General features: G+C 38.5%; 1 protein-coding gene across 4 annotated transcripts in view; it reads right to left on the bottom strand.

Annotated features, from left to right (window-relative positions):
- Positions 1–17680, bottom strand: part of Pnpt1 (polyribonucleotide nucleotidyltransferase 1) — a 37607-nt gene that overhangs the window by 10414 nt on the left and 9513 nt on the right. For all 4 annotated transcript variants that reach the window (XR_002382774.2, XR_005871768.1, XR_005871769.1 and 1 more), the window contains exons 12-22: positions 16674–16770; positions 16216–16318; positions 10910–10980; positions 9426–9462; positions 8529–8595; positions 8360–8449; positions 7001–7054; positions 1977–2083; positions 942–1013; positions 790–853; positions 249–332 (exon numbers count right to left, since the gene is read on the bottom strand). Coding sequence is in view for 1 of the 4 variants with exons in the window: in XM_005070354.4 (XP_005070411.1) it covers positions 249–332; positions 790–853; positions 942–1013; positions 1977–2083; positions 7001–7054; positions 8360–8449; positions 8529–8595; positions 9426–9462; positions 10910–10980; positions 16216–16318; positions 16674–16770 (846 nt within the window). In the remaining 3 variants the exon portion in view is untranslated. The remainder of the gene's footprint in view (positions 1–248; positions 333–789; positions 854–941; positions 1014–1976; positions 2084–7000; positions 7055–8359; positions 8450–8528; positions 8596–9425; positions 9463–10909; positions 10981–16215; positions 16319–16673; positions 16771–17680) is intronic.

Below are 17680 nucleotides of genomic sequence, written 5' to 3'. Positions count from 1 at the left end.
ACTATGAAAAGAGAGAATCAATTTCCACAAGTTAGCCTCTGATTGCCAGGCACACAGTGTGGTGTGTAAATGCCTACCAAATGTACAAATAAATGAATGACTGTAAAAGAATTCTTTTCTTTGAAAGTATTTAGTAATAAAAGTACTTAAATATTTTTATTTTGATAAGAGAAAAATGTTTTAAAATAGTAACAAATGTTTAAACATTAATGCTTATCAAGCTATCAGTAATAATTTTAATGTCTTACCTACGACTGGTCCATTTTCTTTTCTAGACGCTCGAGGTTTTGAAATTGCTCTGCTCATTATCTGTAATATCTCCTTCTTTGCCACTAGAAGAAATATCAACAGAATAAAATTGTAATTCAATCGAGTAAGTACGATATGCAATAATTTCACTCTCAGTTTTTCTGGTGTACAATCAAAACTCTAGCTCAGTATTGAAAGCTTTTCATATTCCAATTATCTTAAAATTTCACTTCTACTCCTCATTCACTTCTCCAAACTCCTAGCTCAGAAAGTTGCTTACTTCATAAAAATTAAAATTTCACTCTTCTTTCATTTGGGCAGTCTTTCTGTCACGTGATCAATAATTACTATTTGTTAAGTTACAGGGCCCCACTCTCCACCCTCCCTGTTTTGATGGTGCTGGGGATCTGACTCAATACATCACAGGCAAACATTCTTCCAGTTAGTGACACTGATGTTTTATAGTAGGCTTAGTGGGAACTATAGGTGCCATTAACAAACTAGACAGAAATGAGAGCAGCATAAGACACATTGACTTACCTGATGCTTGCTGAATGGCTTCCATTACAATTTTAATTGGTATGCCAGGTAATTTAATATCAGCCTAATATAGAACAGCCAAATAAATACGTAAGTAAATAGTGGTCCACACCACTATTTAAATATTTAAAAAAAATGAAACAAGATGGTACCTGTAATGCAGTTATTCCCTTATTTGTACCGGCTATTTTGAAATCCATGTCACCATTGTAATCTTCAATTCCCTTCAACAATTCAAGAAATTATGGTAAAGTTTTAAACAACCAAAATTCACCCACAGTCACTGTAGAAGAATTTCAAGCGCTAGCTCTGGAAGTAAGCTGTGTCCTCTAACGTTAAATGCACGAGCCACCTCTGCTGCTTGGCTGCTGCTCCAGTGCACAAAGCTTGTCATTGGAAATACCATCTTATGATTAGCTCATGCCTGCTCCTAATAAATACATAAAAATTAATGTAGAATTAGCCCAAAGGGAGCCATTCTGGATAAGTATATAGTAATACATATCCTTTAAAATTCAAGGTAAATAGAAGAAATAAACACTGCATCTCCACTCTGGAAGCACAAGCATTCTTCCAGTGGTTTTCACACATCCTAACACTGCGACCTTTAATACAATAGTTCCCACTCTTCCTGACACTCAACCCTTTAACACAGTGGTTCCCACCCATCCTAACACTCAACCCTTTAACACAGTGGTTCCCACCCTTCCTAACACTCAACCCTTTAACACAGTGGTTCCCACCCTTCCTAACGCTGAGACCCTTTAATAGAGTTCCTCATATTGTGCTGACCCCAACCATAAGATTATTTTTGCTGCTACTTCATAACTATAATTTTGCTACTATTATGAATTGCAGTGTAATTATCTGTGTTCTACAACGGTCTTATGTGATTCCTGTGAAAATGTCATTTGAAACTCTCCAAAGGGGTTGGGACCCACAGGTTGAGAAGCATTGTTCTAGACCGAGGCTTCTATTTGTCTTTTTTCTTTTCTTTTTTTTTTTTTGGAGGGGGATACAGGTCTTACCACATGGTCCATGTTGGCCTGGAACTTGTTATGTAATCTAGGTTAGACTAAGACTAGTGATTTTTCTGCCTCAGCCTATACAAGTGTATGCCACCATGACTGATTTAAGCATGTACTTTTAATACACTTGTATATATTTCAAACTGGGAATATACTTGCCAGAATATCTGTCAGCAAACGATAATCTTCTATTTCACCTTTCTCTGGATTGCTTTTGGTAACCAATCCCACTGCTACACCTGCAACAGCAGATGAAATTGGGACCCCTATAATTAAAAAGAGAACCAGAAGGTTATGAATAATGCTCATGGCAGCATGAAACATGCAGAGATTCTTCTGCTGACATTATTTCAATGTCAGGCGATGGTGTTCTCTACATCACCAAATCCAGCTGAAAAGGCCCTCTCTCCCTTCTTTTTGACCCTTTAATAATAACTTGTAAAGAGGCAGATAACTGTATTTGGCAAAAACCTGAGAGCAAACTTTAAGTCATCTATGCTCTGCTATTTTGCTTTCTGTTCCTTCTTTGAAGCCTATTTTTGGTAAATTTTTTAAGCCTGAACCTTTCAGTTCACCTACCCATGGTAGTACTATTAGAAGAGCCTTCTAGAAAATTTCTGTATATAACTAACTGTAAATATAAACACAATTTTTAAATTCTTATTCATGAGAAACATGACATATGCATTATCTAGTAGCAAACCTGTTGCACACCAATCACCATACATGTAATGAATAAATAAAATATTAAAAAGTACATGTTTTCCTTATTATTTTGACATAAGATTTTACTGTGTAGCTGGGTGGTCTCAAGCTCACAATCTCCCTACCATAGTCTCCCAAGTGCTATGGTTACAATATGAAATATGCACTACCATGCATGGCTCCCATATATAAAACAATATTTAAATACAGACTGGAACTCACTGTGTAGTTCTGGCTAACCTTGAACTCACAGAGATATGATATGTCTGCCTCTGCCTCAAAAGTACTGGGCCTGAAGATATGGCACATCACTCCCAGATAATACACAATTTTTAAATCTTTATTTTATGTTGTGTATTTAAGTATATACATGTGGTGATATTTCTTATGATTTAACAAATACAGCTTACCTAAAGATTAGAACACAAAGCTGTCGACACTAGTTAGCCATAGAGGCCAGGCAGTGGTGGTGCACACCTTTAATCCCAGCAATTGGGAGACAAAGGCAGAGGGTGAGTTCAAGGTCACTCTGGGCTAAGACTGAATCTGTCTAAAAGAGAAACAGAGCCCACACAAAGGTGATCTCAGTACTTGGGATCCCACGCCTTTAATTCCAGCACCAGAGAGGAACATAAGCAGGAGGAGACAGGAGCTCAGTGCAGTTGGAGGTTTGGTGGAGACAGATGCAATCTGGAGATACAGTCTGAGCACAGGATCGCCATTTTTGTCTGAGCATTGGTAGAGGTGAGAACTCTCTAGTGGCTGGCCGCTTTGCATCTCTGATCTTTAGCTTTAAGCCAAATATCTGGTATTATTAATACCAACTAGAATTTGTGCTGCAGACATATGTGTTCTCCTGTGTGCGTATGGAGATTAGAGGATAACTCTGGAGTCTGTTCTCTCCTCCCACTCTGAGGGATCCTGGGACCAAACCTCCATCACCAGGCCTCTATGTACCGTACTGAACATCTACTCTAATATGCCATAGGAGAGTTAAAAGGGCTTAAAAGCACGTGGGTGTTTATATACTTGTTCAAACTGTCAAACTACCGTCCAAAGACCTATACTTTAATGTATGTGCACACAAGATTGTGTATGTGTGTACATGTGTTAGATACAGCGTCTCATGTGGGCCAGGATGGCTTAGAATTTGTTACATAGCCAAGGTCAGCTTTGAACTCCTGTTCTTTCTGCTTCTAACCCTTCAGGTTTTACTTGATAATTCTTGTTAATCCCCCTACTTTTTTTATTTTTGCTAACTGAAAAAAGTAAAAATGGTTATTTTAAAAATTATATTTGTTGGTTTCTTTTTGATTTATTTAATGTGGCACAATTTTATTTTGCTGTTACTTGTCTTTTTGTACTGAATTCCTGAAAACCTCTTCCTCTCTCAATGTGACAGGAGCTCTTCCATTCCAAGCAGCAGATTGCTACTACATTAAAGTGTGCTATTGCTTAGCTTGTTCAACTTGATAACAGTGAGGGCTTGGAGGGTAGGGGAGTAGAATTTTTAGTTTATGAAATCATGGTTCCTAGATTTTGCTTACAAAGAAGTTTCTTCTCCAAGTTTTGATAAAACCTTTTGTTTTATCTCTCTCTCTTTTTTTTTTTTTTACGTTTTGACCACTTGGAATTTATTTCAGAACAATGGAATGTGATGGATAGCTTCTTTCATTCTCTTTAAGCTATCTTATTTATACTTTTGGTTTTAACTACTACTGTAATGATATCTTTTTTTTTTAAGATTTATGTATGTTACTTTATGTATATGAGTGTTTTTCCTGAATGTGTATCAGTGTGCCTGCCTGCTGCCAGTGGACGCTGAAAGAGGGTAATGCATTCCCTGGAACTCAAGTTCAGGTGGCTGTGAGCCACCATATGGGGACTTGGGACCAAATCCAGGTCCTCTGCATGAGCATCAAGTGCTCTTAACCAATGAGACACCTCACTAGTAGTTCCTACAATGGTATCTTAACTGCCTATTCCCTCCACCTGGATCTCCTGCCCATGGCCTGGGTCTGCTTAGACAAACTGTTTCCTGGAGTTCTTTATTGAAATGCAATCTCTTTAAATTAATAAAACTAGAACAGGAATCCTTTAAACTCTCCATAACCTGCTCTTAGAAGATTGTTTGTTGTGGTGATCGGGATGCTTACATCAAATGCTCCTGCACATGAAGCAAGCACAGCATGACTCAGTTGTACCTGCAGGCTGGAGACTGGTTACAGTAAAGACGACTTTCTAATCACCTGTATGAGTGTGCTATACTTGAGGACCAGATCCTTAATAGCTGATGTTATAAGCAGAAGTGGGTGCTGGGAACTGAATGCGGGTCCTGTACAAAACCAGTACATGCTAACTTCTGGGCCATTACTCTAGCTCCAAGCTGGGGGGGTCCAAAAATGTTTAGGACATTTGAGTGATTTGGATGAAGCTCAAAGACTCTGGTATTTAAACACCTGGTCCCCAATTTATGGTGCTGTTTGGGCAGTGGTCAGGCTTTACTGGAGGCAGGCTTTGGGAGTTCATAGACTGGCCCCATTTCCAGTTTGCTCTCTGCTTTGCATTTGCAGTTGAAGATGTGCTCTCTCAGATTCCTGTTCCTGCAGCCATGCTTCTGCCTGCCATGATAGATTCTTATCCCTCTGGAATCACAGGCCAAAGCAAACCCTTTATTTTTCATACGTTGCTTTGGTAATTATATTTTATCACAGCAACAAAAAAGTAACTGATATAGAGATTGAGGGTTCATATTATTAGCCTATTCAACTCATTTCAAACAAAGTTGCTTAAGGTGGACATGGTGTGGCTCATGCTTGCAATCCCCGTACTTGGGAGGTAGAGGCAAGGGAATCGGGAATCCATTGTCTTGAATGAATCTTCATCCACAGTCGTAAGATGTCTTGTGGAATGGTATGGTGGCACATTCTGTAATCCGGTCAGCCTTGTCTACATAGCAGGTTCTAGGTTACCCTATACTACATAATTCTCTCAGGGGTAGTGGTGGGTAGAGGAATAGTCTTTTATCTACCAAATAGTATTTTCCAGAGTTCTTTTGACACAGGCTCTTACTATGTCACTTTGGCAGACCTGGAACTCAGAGATCTGCTAGTCTTTACCTCTGGAGTGCTGGAATTAAATTTTTTTGTTTTTAAATATGAGACTTGGCTGAGAAATATCACCTTTATGAACACAAATGACTGTTTTGGTCAACACTATGTCCCAAGAATTTAGGTCAGTGCTTGATTTACAGGTATCACATAGTAAAGATTTGTAAAAGAATGAAGCTGAATAGAAAGCTGTAATATATTTGAGGAACTAGGAAAAGGTCATTAGCAGTTTTAGCTTTGGTCTGCTTTAAGTGATAATGTCTCTAAGAAACACTAACATACACTCACATGAGTGCTTCACTTTCTCTTTGGTTCATCCTCTGTGTTGGTGGGAATAAGCATGACCCCCAGAGACTCATGTATTTGAATGCTTGACCCACAGGGAGTCACTCTTAGGAGGTGTGGTCTTGTTGGAGGAAGTGTGTCACTCACTGTAGGGTGGGCTTTGAGGTCTTACAAGTGCTCAAGCTGCTCCAGAGGCAGAGACTAGCAGATCTCTGTGTTCAAGCCAGCCAAAATGACATAGTAAGTAGACAGTGTGGTACAGAGTATCCTACTACTGGCTGTGGATCAAGATGTAGAACTTCCAGCTCCTTCTCCCGCACCATGTCTGCCTGCATGCTGCCATGCTCTCCGCCATGATAATAGTGGACTGAACCTCTGAACTGTCAGCCAACCAATTAAGTGTTTTCTTTATAAGAGTTTTTTTGGCCATGGTGTCTCTTCACAGCAACAGAAATCCTAACTAAGACATTCTCCTTTCTGCATTTTATATCTGTGTTGAGAATTTGGCAACTTAGAGAAATCCTTGTGTATCCTCTCTGGTGTCTTTGGGTGCCTCTGTCCTTTCTTTTTGAGTAGCATTGTAACTGTCTGCCAGATATTGCTCTTGAAAGCATAAGTGTCACAGACGGGGATTGCATCAAACTACTTTTAGTATACATTCCTATAATTCTGAGCACATTTTTGGAGTACTACTCTCTTTAAGTCACTGTACACTGACTTAAAGCTTACAGGGTTGCTTTGTCTTATGGATTTTAATAATTTTGTTTACTAATTGAAATTGCTTTATTGACTGTAATCAATTCTGGAAAGTTTCCACTTTTGGAAGGGGAGAAAGTTCACTGGGTCACCAAGGCAAGTATATAATTTTCAGTGTATTACAAATATGCAGTCTTCTGGTTGAAAATAAGAACTTCAGCCAATATCCTTCCGATGTTCTACTTTGTAATTATCTTGTGTCTGGCCTGGGTTGGTAATCTATAATCTGATTTTGACTTATTAAATCTAATTTAAACAAATCTTATATTCTGTGCTAATGAAATATAGATATGTAAAATACTAAGTTTTGAGACATAATTTTTTTACCTGCATCCATTAATGCCAAACTTCCACCACATGCAGATGCCATAGAAGATGACCCTATTGGAAAAGGAAAAAGTTAAAAAACAAAGAACCACTTGTAATATATTTCTTAAAATTCAGAAAACGACTCGTGCATTTCCTTACAATATATTACACTTGAACATAAATAGTCAATAGTCTTTTCTTCCTTCTTTGTAAATTCATTCAAGGGGCTGTAGAAATGACTCTGGGTAGGAGTGTTTGCTGTGGAAGTATGAGTTCCTGAGTTTGGATCCCTAGCACCCATAATAAAAGGCTGGGTGTGTGGCCATATGTGCATGGAGCCCTAGTGCCATGAGGTGCAGAGACAGGAGGTCACCATGGCTTGCTGGCTGCCAGCCTAGCTCCAGGGTCAGTGAGAAATCTTGTATCAAAGGAATGAGATGGTAAGTGACAGAGCGGGAGATTTTCTTCTCTGGTCTCTGTGTGTCTGTATATGCAAGTTTCTGTCAACTCTACCTCCCACACTCATACCTACAACCACACTAGTATATAAAAAAATAAATAAATAATATAAAAACATTAAGTCAATCTCTCCAAAGTTACAAAGTATACAGGAACACAGTACAATATGGCAGTCACTAGCCAACAAGTAGTTACTTAAACTTAAATTAATTGAAATATATATAGCTTCTCTAATGAATATTGCATAGGATTTCCATTATTATGAAGCATTCTATTGTGCAGTTTGTCTGCAGAGGTTCTGAGCACAGGAAACTTCCAGAAGGGGCAGCAATATTTCTGTTGCCTTAATCACTAGGTACAGGGGTCCTTACTCTCTCACTGCACCAGATGTCCAGTGGAGAACAGTAAATCTTCAGTTTAGACTCTGAGCTAACTTTGGTGTCGCCTTGAAATCTGTGACCACCTGACATGACTGCTAACCCTGAAGAATCCTGCCTATTCTACCTCAGTGACAGTACCTAGACTTTATGCACGGACTGCTTTATTCTATCAAACTTTGACCTTTTAGTCTTGTTTCTCTCTTGGTGTTCAGTTATTTATTATTCATCTCTGATATGTGGCAGCTATCCTTTGCCTAATGGATCCCTCTCCAAGCTTAACTTGCTCTGCTGTTTGCAAAAAAATAAAGTTACCCAAATTAGGTATACTGTAATACATGCAAAAAGAGAAATAACTTGTTTTTAAAGAGCTTTCAAAACTTAGCAGCTAAGAACATATTCAAGACGAGGGTGTGATCAATTTAACATATTTTCTCATGTAGCAGGCCTGAGACTCTGTAGCAGTAATCATGACAACACAGCTGAAGATTGCGTCAGGGAATCCAGTCTTCTCCAGGAAAGAAACACTTTAATATCATACCGTTTGACTCAAGGACTTCAGATGTGACTCTTATGGTAAAAGGAAAGTCTTTGGGAATAACAGGACACAAAGCTTTCTCAGCAAGAGCACCTAAATCAGAACACAAAACAATGAGAAAAATGCACTAAGTCTCTCTAAGAACACAACACATGCTGAGAATTGTACTCACCATGCCCAAGTTCTCTTCTATTCATACCAGTAACTTTGCCAGTTTCATTGGTTGCATAAGGAGGAAACTTCAAAACAAAACACACACATGTAAGTGACACAGAAAGATGCCTAAGATACAGTGCCAAAACAACAAAACAAATTACAAGACAACAGAATCCCACTTTTGTTCCAAAAAGTATATTATCTATCTATCTATCTATCTATCTATCTATCTATCTATCTATCTCCATCCATCTTCTATGTATCTATCATCTATCCATGTATCTGTCTGTCTGTCTGGAAGATGTTTGAAAAACACAATGTACCACATTACTAAAATTAGTTCTTTGTACTGTGTAAGTAGATTAGGGGTTGGAAATTTATTTCTTTTAAAGATCTATTTATTTTTAGCTTATGTATATAAGCGTTTTGCCTGCATGTCTTTATATATGTGTGCCTGATGTCTATGAAGGTCAGAATAAGGTGTTGGACTTGCAGGTAGAGGTGGTTATAAACCAACATGTGGGGGTTGGGAACAGGGAGTTGGAAAGCTACTCATCTACATCTCTTTTCTAAGCAATTTTTCTAAGCATTACTAAATCAGCCTTCACGGATAAATGATAAAATGTTAATGGGAGGACCAATGGAGTAGGCACATATTCAAGTTCTTTTAGTTTTGATGTATCCTAGAAATTCTTCACAAAAAAAAATGTTTGGGGAACCTGGGCATTGGTGGCTCATGCCTTTAATTCCAGTCCTCGGGAGGCAGAGGCCGGCAGATCTGTGAGTTCGAGGCCAGCCTGGTCTACAGAGTGAGTTCCAGAACAACCTCCAAAGCAATAGAGAAACCCTGTCTTGAAAAACCAAAAAAAAAAAAAAAAACCAAAAAAAAAAAAAGGAAGAAAAATGATCTCACCTCATAGTGCAGCATGAAATTTTTATCTTTTACCCCGCTACAAGAAAAAAGGAATAATATTAGAACATTATAAGGACATAACTGAAGATGATTTTATTATGCTTTCAGAAAATCAACTGAGTATTGATGAGTATTGGTCTGAAACATAAAACTTGAAGAACAGAGGATGAAAGGGACTTTTGCATAGTCTTGCTACGCTGTTCAGGTTGGACTTAAACCCCTCACTTAGGCAATGCTCCTGCTTCAGCCCCTTGAGTGGCTGAGAGAGATGTCTGCCTACAGCTGGGACTTCAACTGAATTCTAGATTGATTGTGGAAGCAATTTTTCTTCAAAAGAACAAAAACAAAGTCTTGTGTTACTGCTCTTCCGAGACAGGGTCTCATGTATCTAGGCTGCCCTCCAATCTGCTATGTAGTTGAGGACAGCCTTGGCGACTTCTCCTCCTGCCTCTACCTACAAATGTGCACCCGTGCCTGATGCAGGTGATATGGAGCCTGAATCCAGGATTTTGTTTACGTTAGGCAAACACTGCCAACTGAGCTACTAACATCTCCAGTCTTTAAACTGTTAATTTATTATGTACAAGAAAAGCGGGGGTGGGGGTAGCAACCCTGAAAACTTTAGGGTTACTATTATTCGTTAGGCAGGAAGACTAGAGTCTCAGGACCATGACGCAGCGGGGCTGGTGGACACTACCTTAAGCAGATGAACAGTTTCACTGCTGCGTTGGTGGAGACAGGAGGGGAGCACAAAATTACCTTATCAGTTTTCATCAGTAGTCTCTGGCTTCTTTTTAGCACCAGGACTTTACTCTTATGTATTTGTTTACTTTTTGGTAATACAAAACTTATTCAAGATTACTTGAGAAGTTGGTTCTGGGGAATGTTTTTTTTTTTTTTTGGTTTTTCGTGACAGGGTTTCTCTATGGCTTTGGAGGCTGTCCTGGAACTAGCTCTTGTAGACCAGGCTGGCCTCGAACTCACAGAGATCCGCCTGCCTCTGCCTCCCAAGTGCTAGGATTAAAGGCGTGCACCACCAACACCCAGCTCTGGGAAATGTTTTTAAGGACATAAGTTAAATACAATCACATTACAGAAGGAATGTTTTACAAATGTGTTCCAAACCAACTATTTGGAAGAAAATATGGTCCACCAACAGAGAAGCATTCTTTGCAATTCTGACTGTGTAGACAGAAAATGAAGTGTACAGAGATACAGGCTATACAAGTAACAACCAAGTTAGTTATGGTGGTTCATATCTATAACTCCAGCAATCAGCAGGATGATTGCTATGAACCCGAAGCCAGCCTGGGCTATAGACTGAGGCCTTCTCTCAAAAGAGCAAACAAACAGAACAGCAATGCCCTTTAAGAGTTTGCAAACTAGTGATGACAGTAGAATAAAGTACTAGTGCACACACACCAAAAAAAAAAAAAAAAAAGACTATCGAAAGAGCACAAAATGTAACATAGACTATAACTTACTTTATAGCCGTTATAATTTGATCTGACTTCATACTGGATTCTAATGAATCAAATGTAACAGTACAGAGTACCTAAGAAATGAACAAAATTATTCTTTAAACTTTAAAAATAGTAACAACGAAGATTAAAACCAAAAGAAAATATTCAGGTATGAGTATACACATATACAAACATTCAGATGTAGTTTGTTGTTCTGTTCATTTGTTTGTTTTTCTATGCGTGTTGGGGACTGAAGTGAGGGTCTTATATACTAGATACATTCCCAGCCCCAAACTAAAAATATCTGCAAACTGAATTCTTCTATAAATACATACTACATAAAGCTAGCCGTAGCAGTTAGTATAGTAAATATACATTCACCCTGAAACACCAAGTTGATTGTAAATCTCAACAATCCAAAAGGTTAACACATAGCCTAAGTATAGCTCACGAGAATTGCTGAGGGAGAGAAAGAGAAAGAAGTACTCATAAGAACAATGTTATTCCATAAAAGAAGCCACAACACAGGTTCAGTCAAAAAAACCTGCCTCAAGCCCAGCGGTGGTGGTGCAGCCTTTAATCCCAGCACTCAAGAGGCAGGGGCAGGCAGATCTCTGTGAGTTCAAGGCCAGCTTGGTCTACAGAGCTAGTTCCAGGACAGCTAGGGCTACACAGAAACCCTGTCTCAAAAACAAACAAACAGACAAAAAATCTGCCTGTTTAAAGAAAAGTTAGTCTTTGCAGATGTAAAACACAGCCTAGAGATTGATTCACAGTGCATCATCCCAAGGTCCAGCATCAGCAGCAAGCAGGAAACATCCCAATAGAAAAGACACAGAATGGAGCAAGATCCTTAGCTGGAATCTGGATCAACGGTCAAAGACTTCTTGCAGCTACACTTACTCCAGAGGGCACTGAACAACAATCAAGTCAGACAACTAAAGGCAGACAGATACAATTTATCCAGAGGTTGGCAGCAGTCCACTGGCAGAGCACTTAAGTAGCAAGGTCCTGAGTTCAATCTTAACCATGGGAGACAGCAAAGAGGGAGATGCAAAGGAAAATGGCAGTCATGCACTCTGAAGGGAACATATTCACAGGTCCTGTAGGATAATATGAAAGAGTCTAGCATATGCGCCTGCAATTCCAGAAGAGAAGAAAGTGACGCAAGAACATATTTGAAAAAACAACAGCTGAAACTTGTCAGGCTTAATGAAAAGACACATTATAGATTCATGCTTGAAATTCTAAGTATGACATATTCCAAGAAAAGCACCTTTTCATGTACTGCTGAAATCTAAAGATAAAGAACATATTTGATAGCACTCACATAAAGACAATGAGTCCTTATCAGATAAAAGATAAAGAACAATAAATACCACATCTCTAAATGCTCATAAAAGAAAAAGCACCCCTACCACAATCAATTCATAATTCTATATCAAGAAAAAGGACTAAATACAATAAACAGAGGCATTTTCAGATTAGCAAGGAAGCAAGAGTCTTATCTGAAGTTAGTCTGGTCAGAATGATGGAAGTATTACTGAAAACTCGGATCTTCAGGTGTCAAAATAGCTTTTTCTGAAAATACCTTGTTTTCAGAAACTGAATTTCTGTTCAGCTTTACAACCAAGTCCATAATAGGCCTTGAGACCATTTAAAACTATGTACATAATGTGTTTCTCTACCGTGCATTCAGCCTGTTTAACTAGCTTTTAAGAAAGCAATGTAGTGAACCTTACTATGTCTTCACTGTCTTTTCTTTGTGAGTCTTCCAGAAGTGTGTGTGTGTGTGTGTGTGTGTGTGTGTGTGTGAGTGTGTGTTATGATGTTCATTTGCTAACAGCAGCCAATAGGCTGAAAGCAACCTTAAAGAAAACAAGTACCCACCATAACTTATTGTGGCAACAGTAGATGTAATTTCTTCCCTTGTGAATTCCGTTAATGAATTGATTAAGAGATTCTCCATTCCTTTCTCATATCTTGTTTTCTGTGCTGTTCAATAAGTACAGAGCAAAGTCCATTGTTGGAAACAGACAAGAGTGACAGATGGAAGACACAGGAAGTAGAAAATTCAAACCTGGGCTCACTCTTGAGCTAAACTACTCCAGGAGGAAGACTCTTTCTGTGATGTAGCACTGACACATTTTTGAAGGTATTAAGAATACCAGAAATGGCAAATATGTGGTTCGGTATAAAAATAAAAGACAATCCTTTTCCTTTTTTTTAAAATGCATATGATTGGTCAAAGTAAAAGCTATAATCCTGCCTTGTGGGTATATGGCACATGTAGATGTAACTCAACACAATTAGAGCATGAAGGATGGAAAAGGGTGAAAATCCATGGAAACGGCCAAAAAGTTTCCTTATTTTAACTCTAAGACTCAGAGCAACCAAAGATTCTACGATCCCTTTAATTACCAGAGAGAAATAATGCATAGGTCCATCGATGAAGCAAACAGAAAACTAAAACAGAATTCTAGTAACTATCCAACAAAGAGATGAGTCAAAGAGAAACAAATAATGAAGTAACAGACATAAATATGATCACATTACTCATGAAATTAAATATAAATTGACCACACTCTCCAGTTAAAAGGCAGAGACTGTGAGAAGAGGTAGCAAAAGTATCCAGAACATCTAACTATTCATGTTTAATGTTAAAGGCACAGGAGGAAATAATCAAAGGTGAGACACTATATTCACTGTAAGCACTGATTCAAACTGTAAAACTACCATTTCTTTCTCAAATGAACACATCTAATTCAGTACAATTCCAATTTAAGTCTAGAAGGACTGTTTGAAGCTGACATAATTCTCACATTCAAATGAAGGAACCAATGGACCATGAAAAGCTAAGAGTTTAGTGGAAGGGTGCATGAACAAGGAAGATGTACTCCACAAACACGAAGGTGTATCCCAAAGACTTGATAATGAAAATGACATTGGCCCAGAAAATCCACAAAACGGTGAAGAAAGTATAGTTTAAAAATATAAACCTAGAATACAAGTTATTATCAAAAATTAGTGGGAAAAATAAATGATTAGTGAACTGGTTCATTATAGACCATACATAGCAATATATTCTAAGGTAAATTAACTGTCTAAATTTAATAGAAATACCTGAAAGTTAAAAGAAAGTAATAGTTGTATAATTTTGTGACTCTGGGAATGCTCCAAAACAAACAAAAACAAACAAATCAAAAAACTAAAAAAACAGGATCGGTAGCGGGAGAGGAGAGCGGACCCCAGAGAGCCCTGAGAGCCGCACTGCAGCCAGGAGGAGCCGCAGCCCCAGTCACCACCACTGCAACCATGAGCAGCCAGGCCAAGACCCAGCAGCAGCAGCCGCCCCGCCCCCCGCCGCCACCCTCAGCCCGTTGACCAGATCCACTAGAACTGTCTGCATTATCTATGCAGCATGGGGTTTTTATTATTTTTACCTAAAGATGTCTCTTTTTGGTAATTACAAACATGTTTTTCTTAAAAAAAAAAAAGTCTGGTTTTTCTCAATAAACCTTTAATGGTTTTTAAATTGTTTCATATCTGGTCAAGTTGAGATTTTAAGAACTTCATTTTTAATTTGTAATAAAAGTTTACAACTTGATTTTTTCAAAAAGAAATCAACAAACTGCAAGTTGTTAATAAAGGTCTTAAATAAAAAATAAATAAATAAATAAAAAGTAAAAAGGAGAGAGTAACCACATCAGAACTCAAGATTTCAAGCTAATTCTATACACCCAGAAGCTACTATAATAAAGGTGAAATGATGAAGTCATGTGTATACAGTGTGATTTGTTACTGAAAAGGATTAATGAAAAACAGCACATAAAGTAATGTAACCGATGTTAAAAATAGAAAAATAAATAAACCCAAAAGCTGGTCAAGAAATCTGGAAAGAAAGACAGAAGTTGATTTGAACCAGTGCCTCGGGTCACAGAACTCTAGGTGAGATGATCTTCAGGAAAATAGGGTGTGGCTCAGATAGGGATCCCACTCACTGGTTCTTACATAGGAGATTCTCACTAGGAAGTAGGGAAATACAAACTAAAGCAACAAGATACAACTTTGTACGTACTGGGTTTTAAGTAGTAGTTAATGAGAGAGAGAGGCATCAAACATTACACCTCCAGAGCAATGGGCACAGGGTAAATGAAAAAGTGAACAGTAGGACTGATGTAAATACCAGAGAATGGGTATCTATGTGGAGAAAGAGTGTGACAGGGTCACAGTAACTGTAGAAAGCAAATGAGGATTGTGACTGGACGAACGATGGCAATACACCCTAGAACAAGGAGAATACGCAACTTAGTTTTGTGCTAGTTCAAATTTTAAAGCAAAAGTTAAAATACCCACTAGCCCTGGACAACAAAAGCAGTTTCTTGGAGGGAAAGAACAAGAAGAAGGAGCTACAAAGACACAGAATACTTTTGGAGGTGACTGAAAGTTTACCAAGCTAGTGTGCTGTCTTTTTAATAGTGCTGGGGACTGAACCCAGGGCTTCACATGTGCTAGGAAGGTCCCTAGCACTGAGCTATGAGCCTGTACCAATATGTTAATTCTTTTAACTATGGCATTTAAACATATCAAATCAAACATTTTAGGCATCAGGCTAAGCCGTGCACTCAGGATAGCAAGACAGGAGGAATACAAGTTTGTGGCTAGCCTGTGCTGCAGAGTGAGCTCCAGGACAGCCCAAACTACACAGAAGGACTCCAGAAAGCAAAATAAAACAAGTAAAAAAAAATATATACAAAAATTCTATGTGTTAAAAATGTATACTACATTGAAATTCTGCCTTAAAAATATTTAAATCATACCAATAACATATTGAGAGCCAGGTGGTGGTGCACATCTTCAATCCCAGCACTTGGGAGGCAGAAGCAGGTGGATCTCAGTGCGTTCAAGGAAAAACTGTTCTACAAAGTTGACAGTTGGAACTGCCACACAGAGAAACCCTGTTACACAGAGGCAGGCAGATCTCTGTAAGTTAGAAGCCAGCCTGGGCTACAGAGTGAGTTCCAGGACAGTTAACGCTAAATACAAAGACCTTGCCTTGAAAAACCAAGAAAAAAAAATCAACCAACCAACCAACCAAACAAACAAAAAGAGTTGGGCACAGTACTACGCATCTATAATAACAGTGCGCCTATGGAGAGATGGGGAGTGGAGACAGTAGAAGTTCACAGTCCAGCTTTCCAAGCAAATGTGGTTGTAAAAAGCATGAGATTCCTTGATTTCATACAAGGATACACCACCCACACCCACCCCAAACTTATATCATCTACATTGCAGATATAATTAAATAACTTTCAAACATATTTTACCTGTGTCTGTCCCCTTTGAAATAATGCTGATCCATGAAGTGTTTTAAACATATCTACCTCACAGCTGATATTCCTCAGTGAAGTCAAATCCCGTCCATCACACCTGTAATAAAGTAGTAAAGCCATAGAGGAAGTTAGGACAATCTTTATATCTGCCATTAAGTTCTCATCGCCAGCTGCATACAGTAACTTGTTAGAACTGTAAGCAGTAATATAAACACGAGTTCCAATCTAAGTCCACTGAATCAGTGTCTGGAGGTGTGATCTGTACATCAAGAGAACCTCAGCCACAGAGTCCATCTTCTTGTCAACAGGTGCTCACTTGTAAGATGAACGCCAGTTCCCTCAACAGGTACTCATTTACAGAGTGAACCCAGTTCCTTTAATACGCTGCTACATTCAAGGCAACCTGCAAGCACAACACCTGCTTCAGCGCCACCACACGAGGATATGTTTACCTTTTGTATTCATTCAAAATAATACTTCTGAAAACCTCCTTTGCAACAACATTGAAGGATTCTATTATTTCAAATTGGTCGACGTCTGGGAATTTTTCTATAGAAAAGAGACAAATCAAAACAAATCAAACACTCATCCTTTGGGAAGATAAATTCTCCAAAGTTCTGGGCATAAAATCAAGTATTGTGGGAAAAAACCAAGGGAGATGTCTGAACACTTAATTCTTGGGCAAGCAAAGAATATTAATCAAAAGCTCTGAGGCCATTCGTAGGAATTTAGCTTGTGTATTTTACCAGAAGGACACATGATGATCCATTCCTGTACTGTCATGCTACCTGATCAACACAGACACCTGTATTATGAAGAGGGTTAACTAATAGTTGGCCTTCATTTAATCTGCAAACTGAGAAACAATTTTCTTTGATTACAAATCCTACTAGCTGCCTTTTTAGCTACCATTTACCAACTTTTTTCATGAGCCAGATTCTTTACGGGCATATTTTGCTTGGAATGCCTCTAACATTCATAACAGCTTATAAGGAAAAGTCTATTATTAGTAAGAAAGAAAAGAAAGAAAAGGCTTAAGGAAGTAAGGAGGGCGGGGGCTGAAGGTTAGTGGTGGGCTGCTTGCCTAGCAGGTGGAGGACTATAAGAAAAAGAAACAAAGAACCCACTGCCTGAGATCACACAGCACATTTCTAGAGACCTTCCAGCTGTCACATGATACACATCTGCCTGCCTCATAGCTTATGCTTTTAAATATCATTACACTGTCTTTAATTAATACCGTAGACCAGTCTCTTGCTTTATTAAGTAATGTATAACTTTAAAGAAATTTGAAAGACATTATATCTTCATCACACAACAAACTTTTCTTTTGGTAGTGCTGGGCAGAACCTAGGGTTCACACATGAGAAGCGGGTTTCTATGAAGTCACATTCCTAGCAGGGTCAGAATACTTCTGTTAGTTTTGCTTTGTCAAGACAGTCTTGCTGTATAGCCCAGG

The sequence above is a fragment of the Mesocricetus auratus genome, unplaced genomic scaffold (assembly GCF_017639785.1).
Source record: "Mesocricetus auratus isolate SY011 unplaced genomic scaffold, BCM_Maur_2.0 Super-Scaffold_100029, whole genome shotgun sequence".
NCBI lineage: Eukaryota > Metazoa > Chordata > Mammalia > Rodentia > Cricetidae > Mesocricetus > Mesocricetus auratus.
This window is presented reverse-complemented; position numbering and strand designations above follow the sequence as displayed.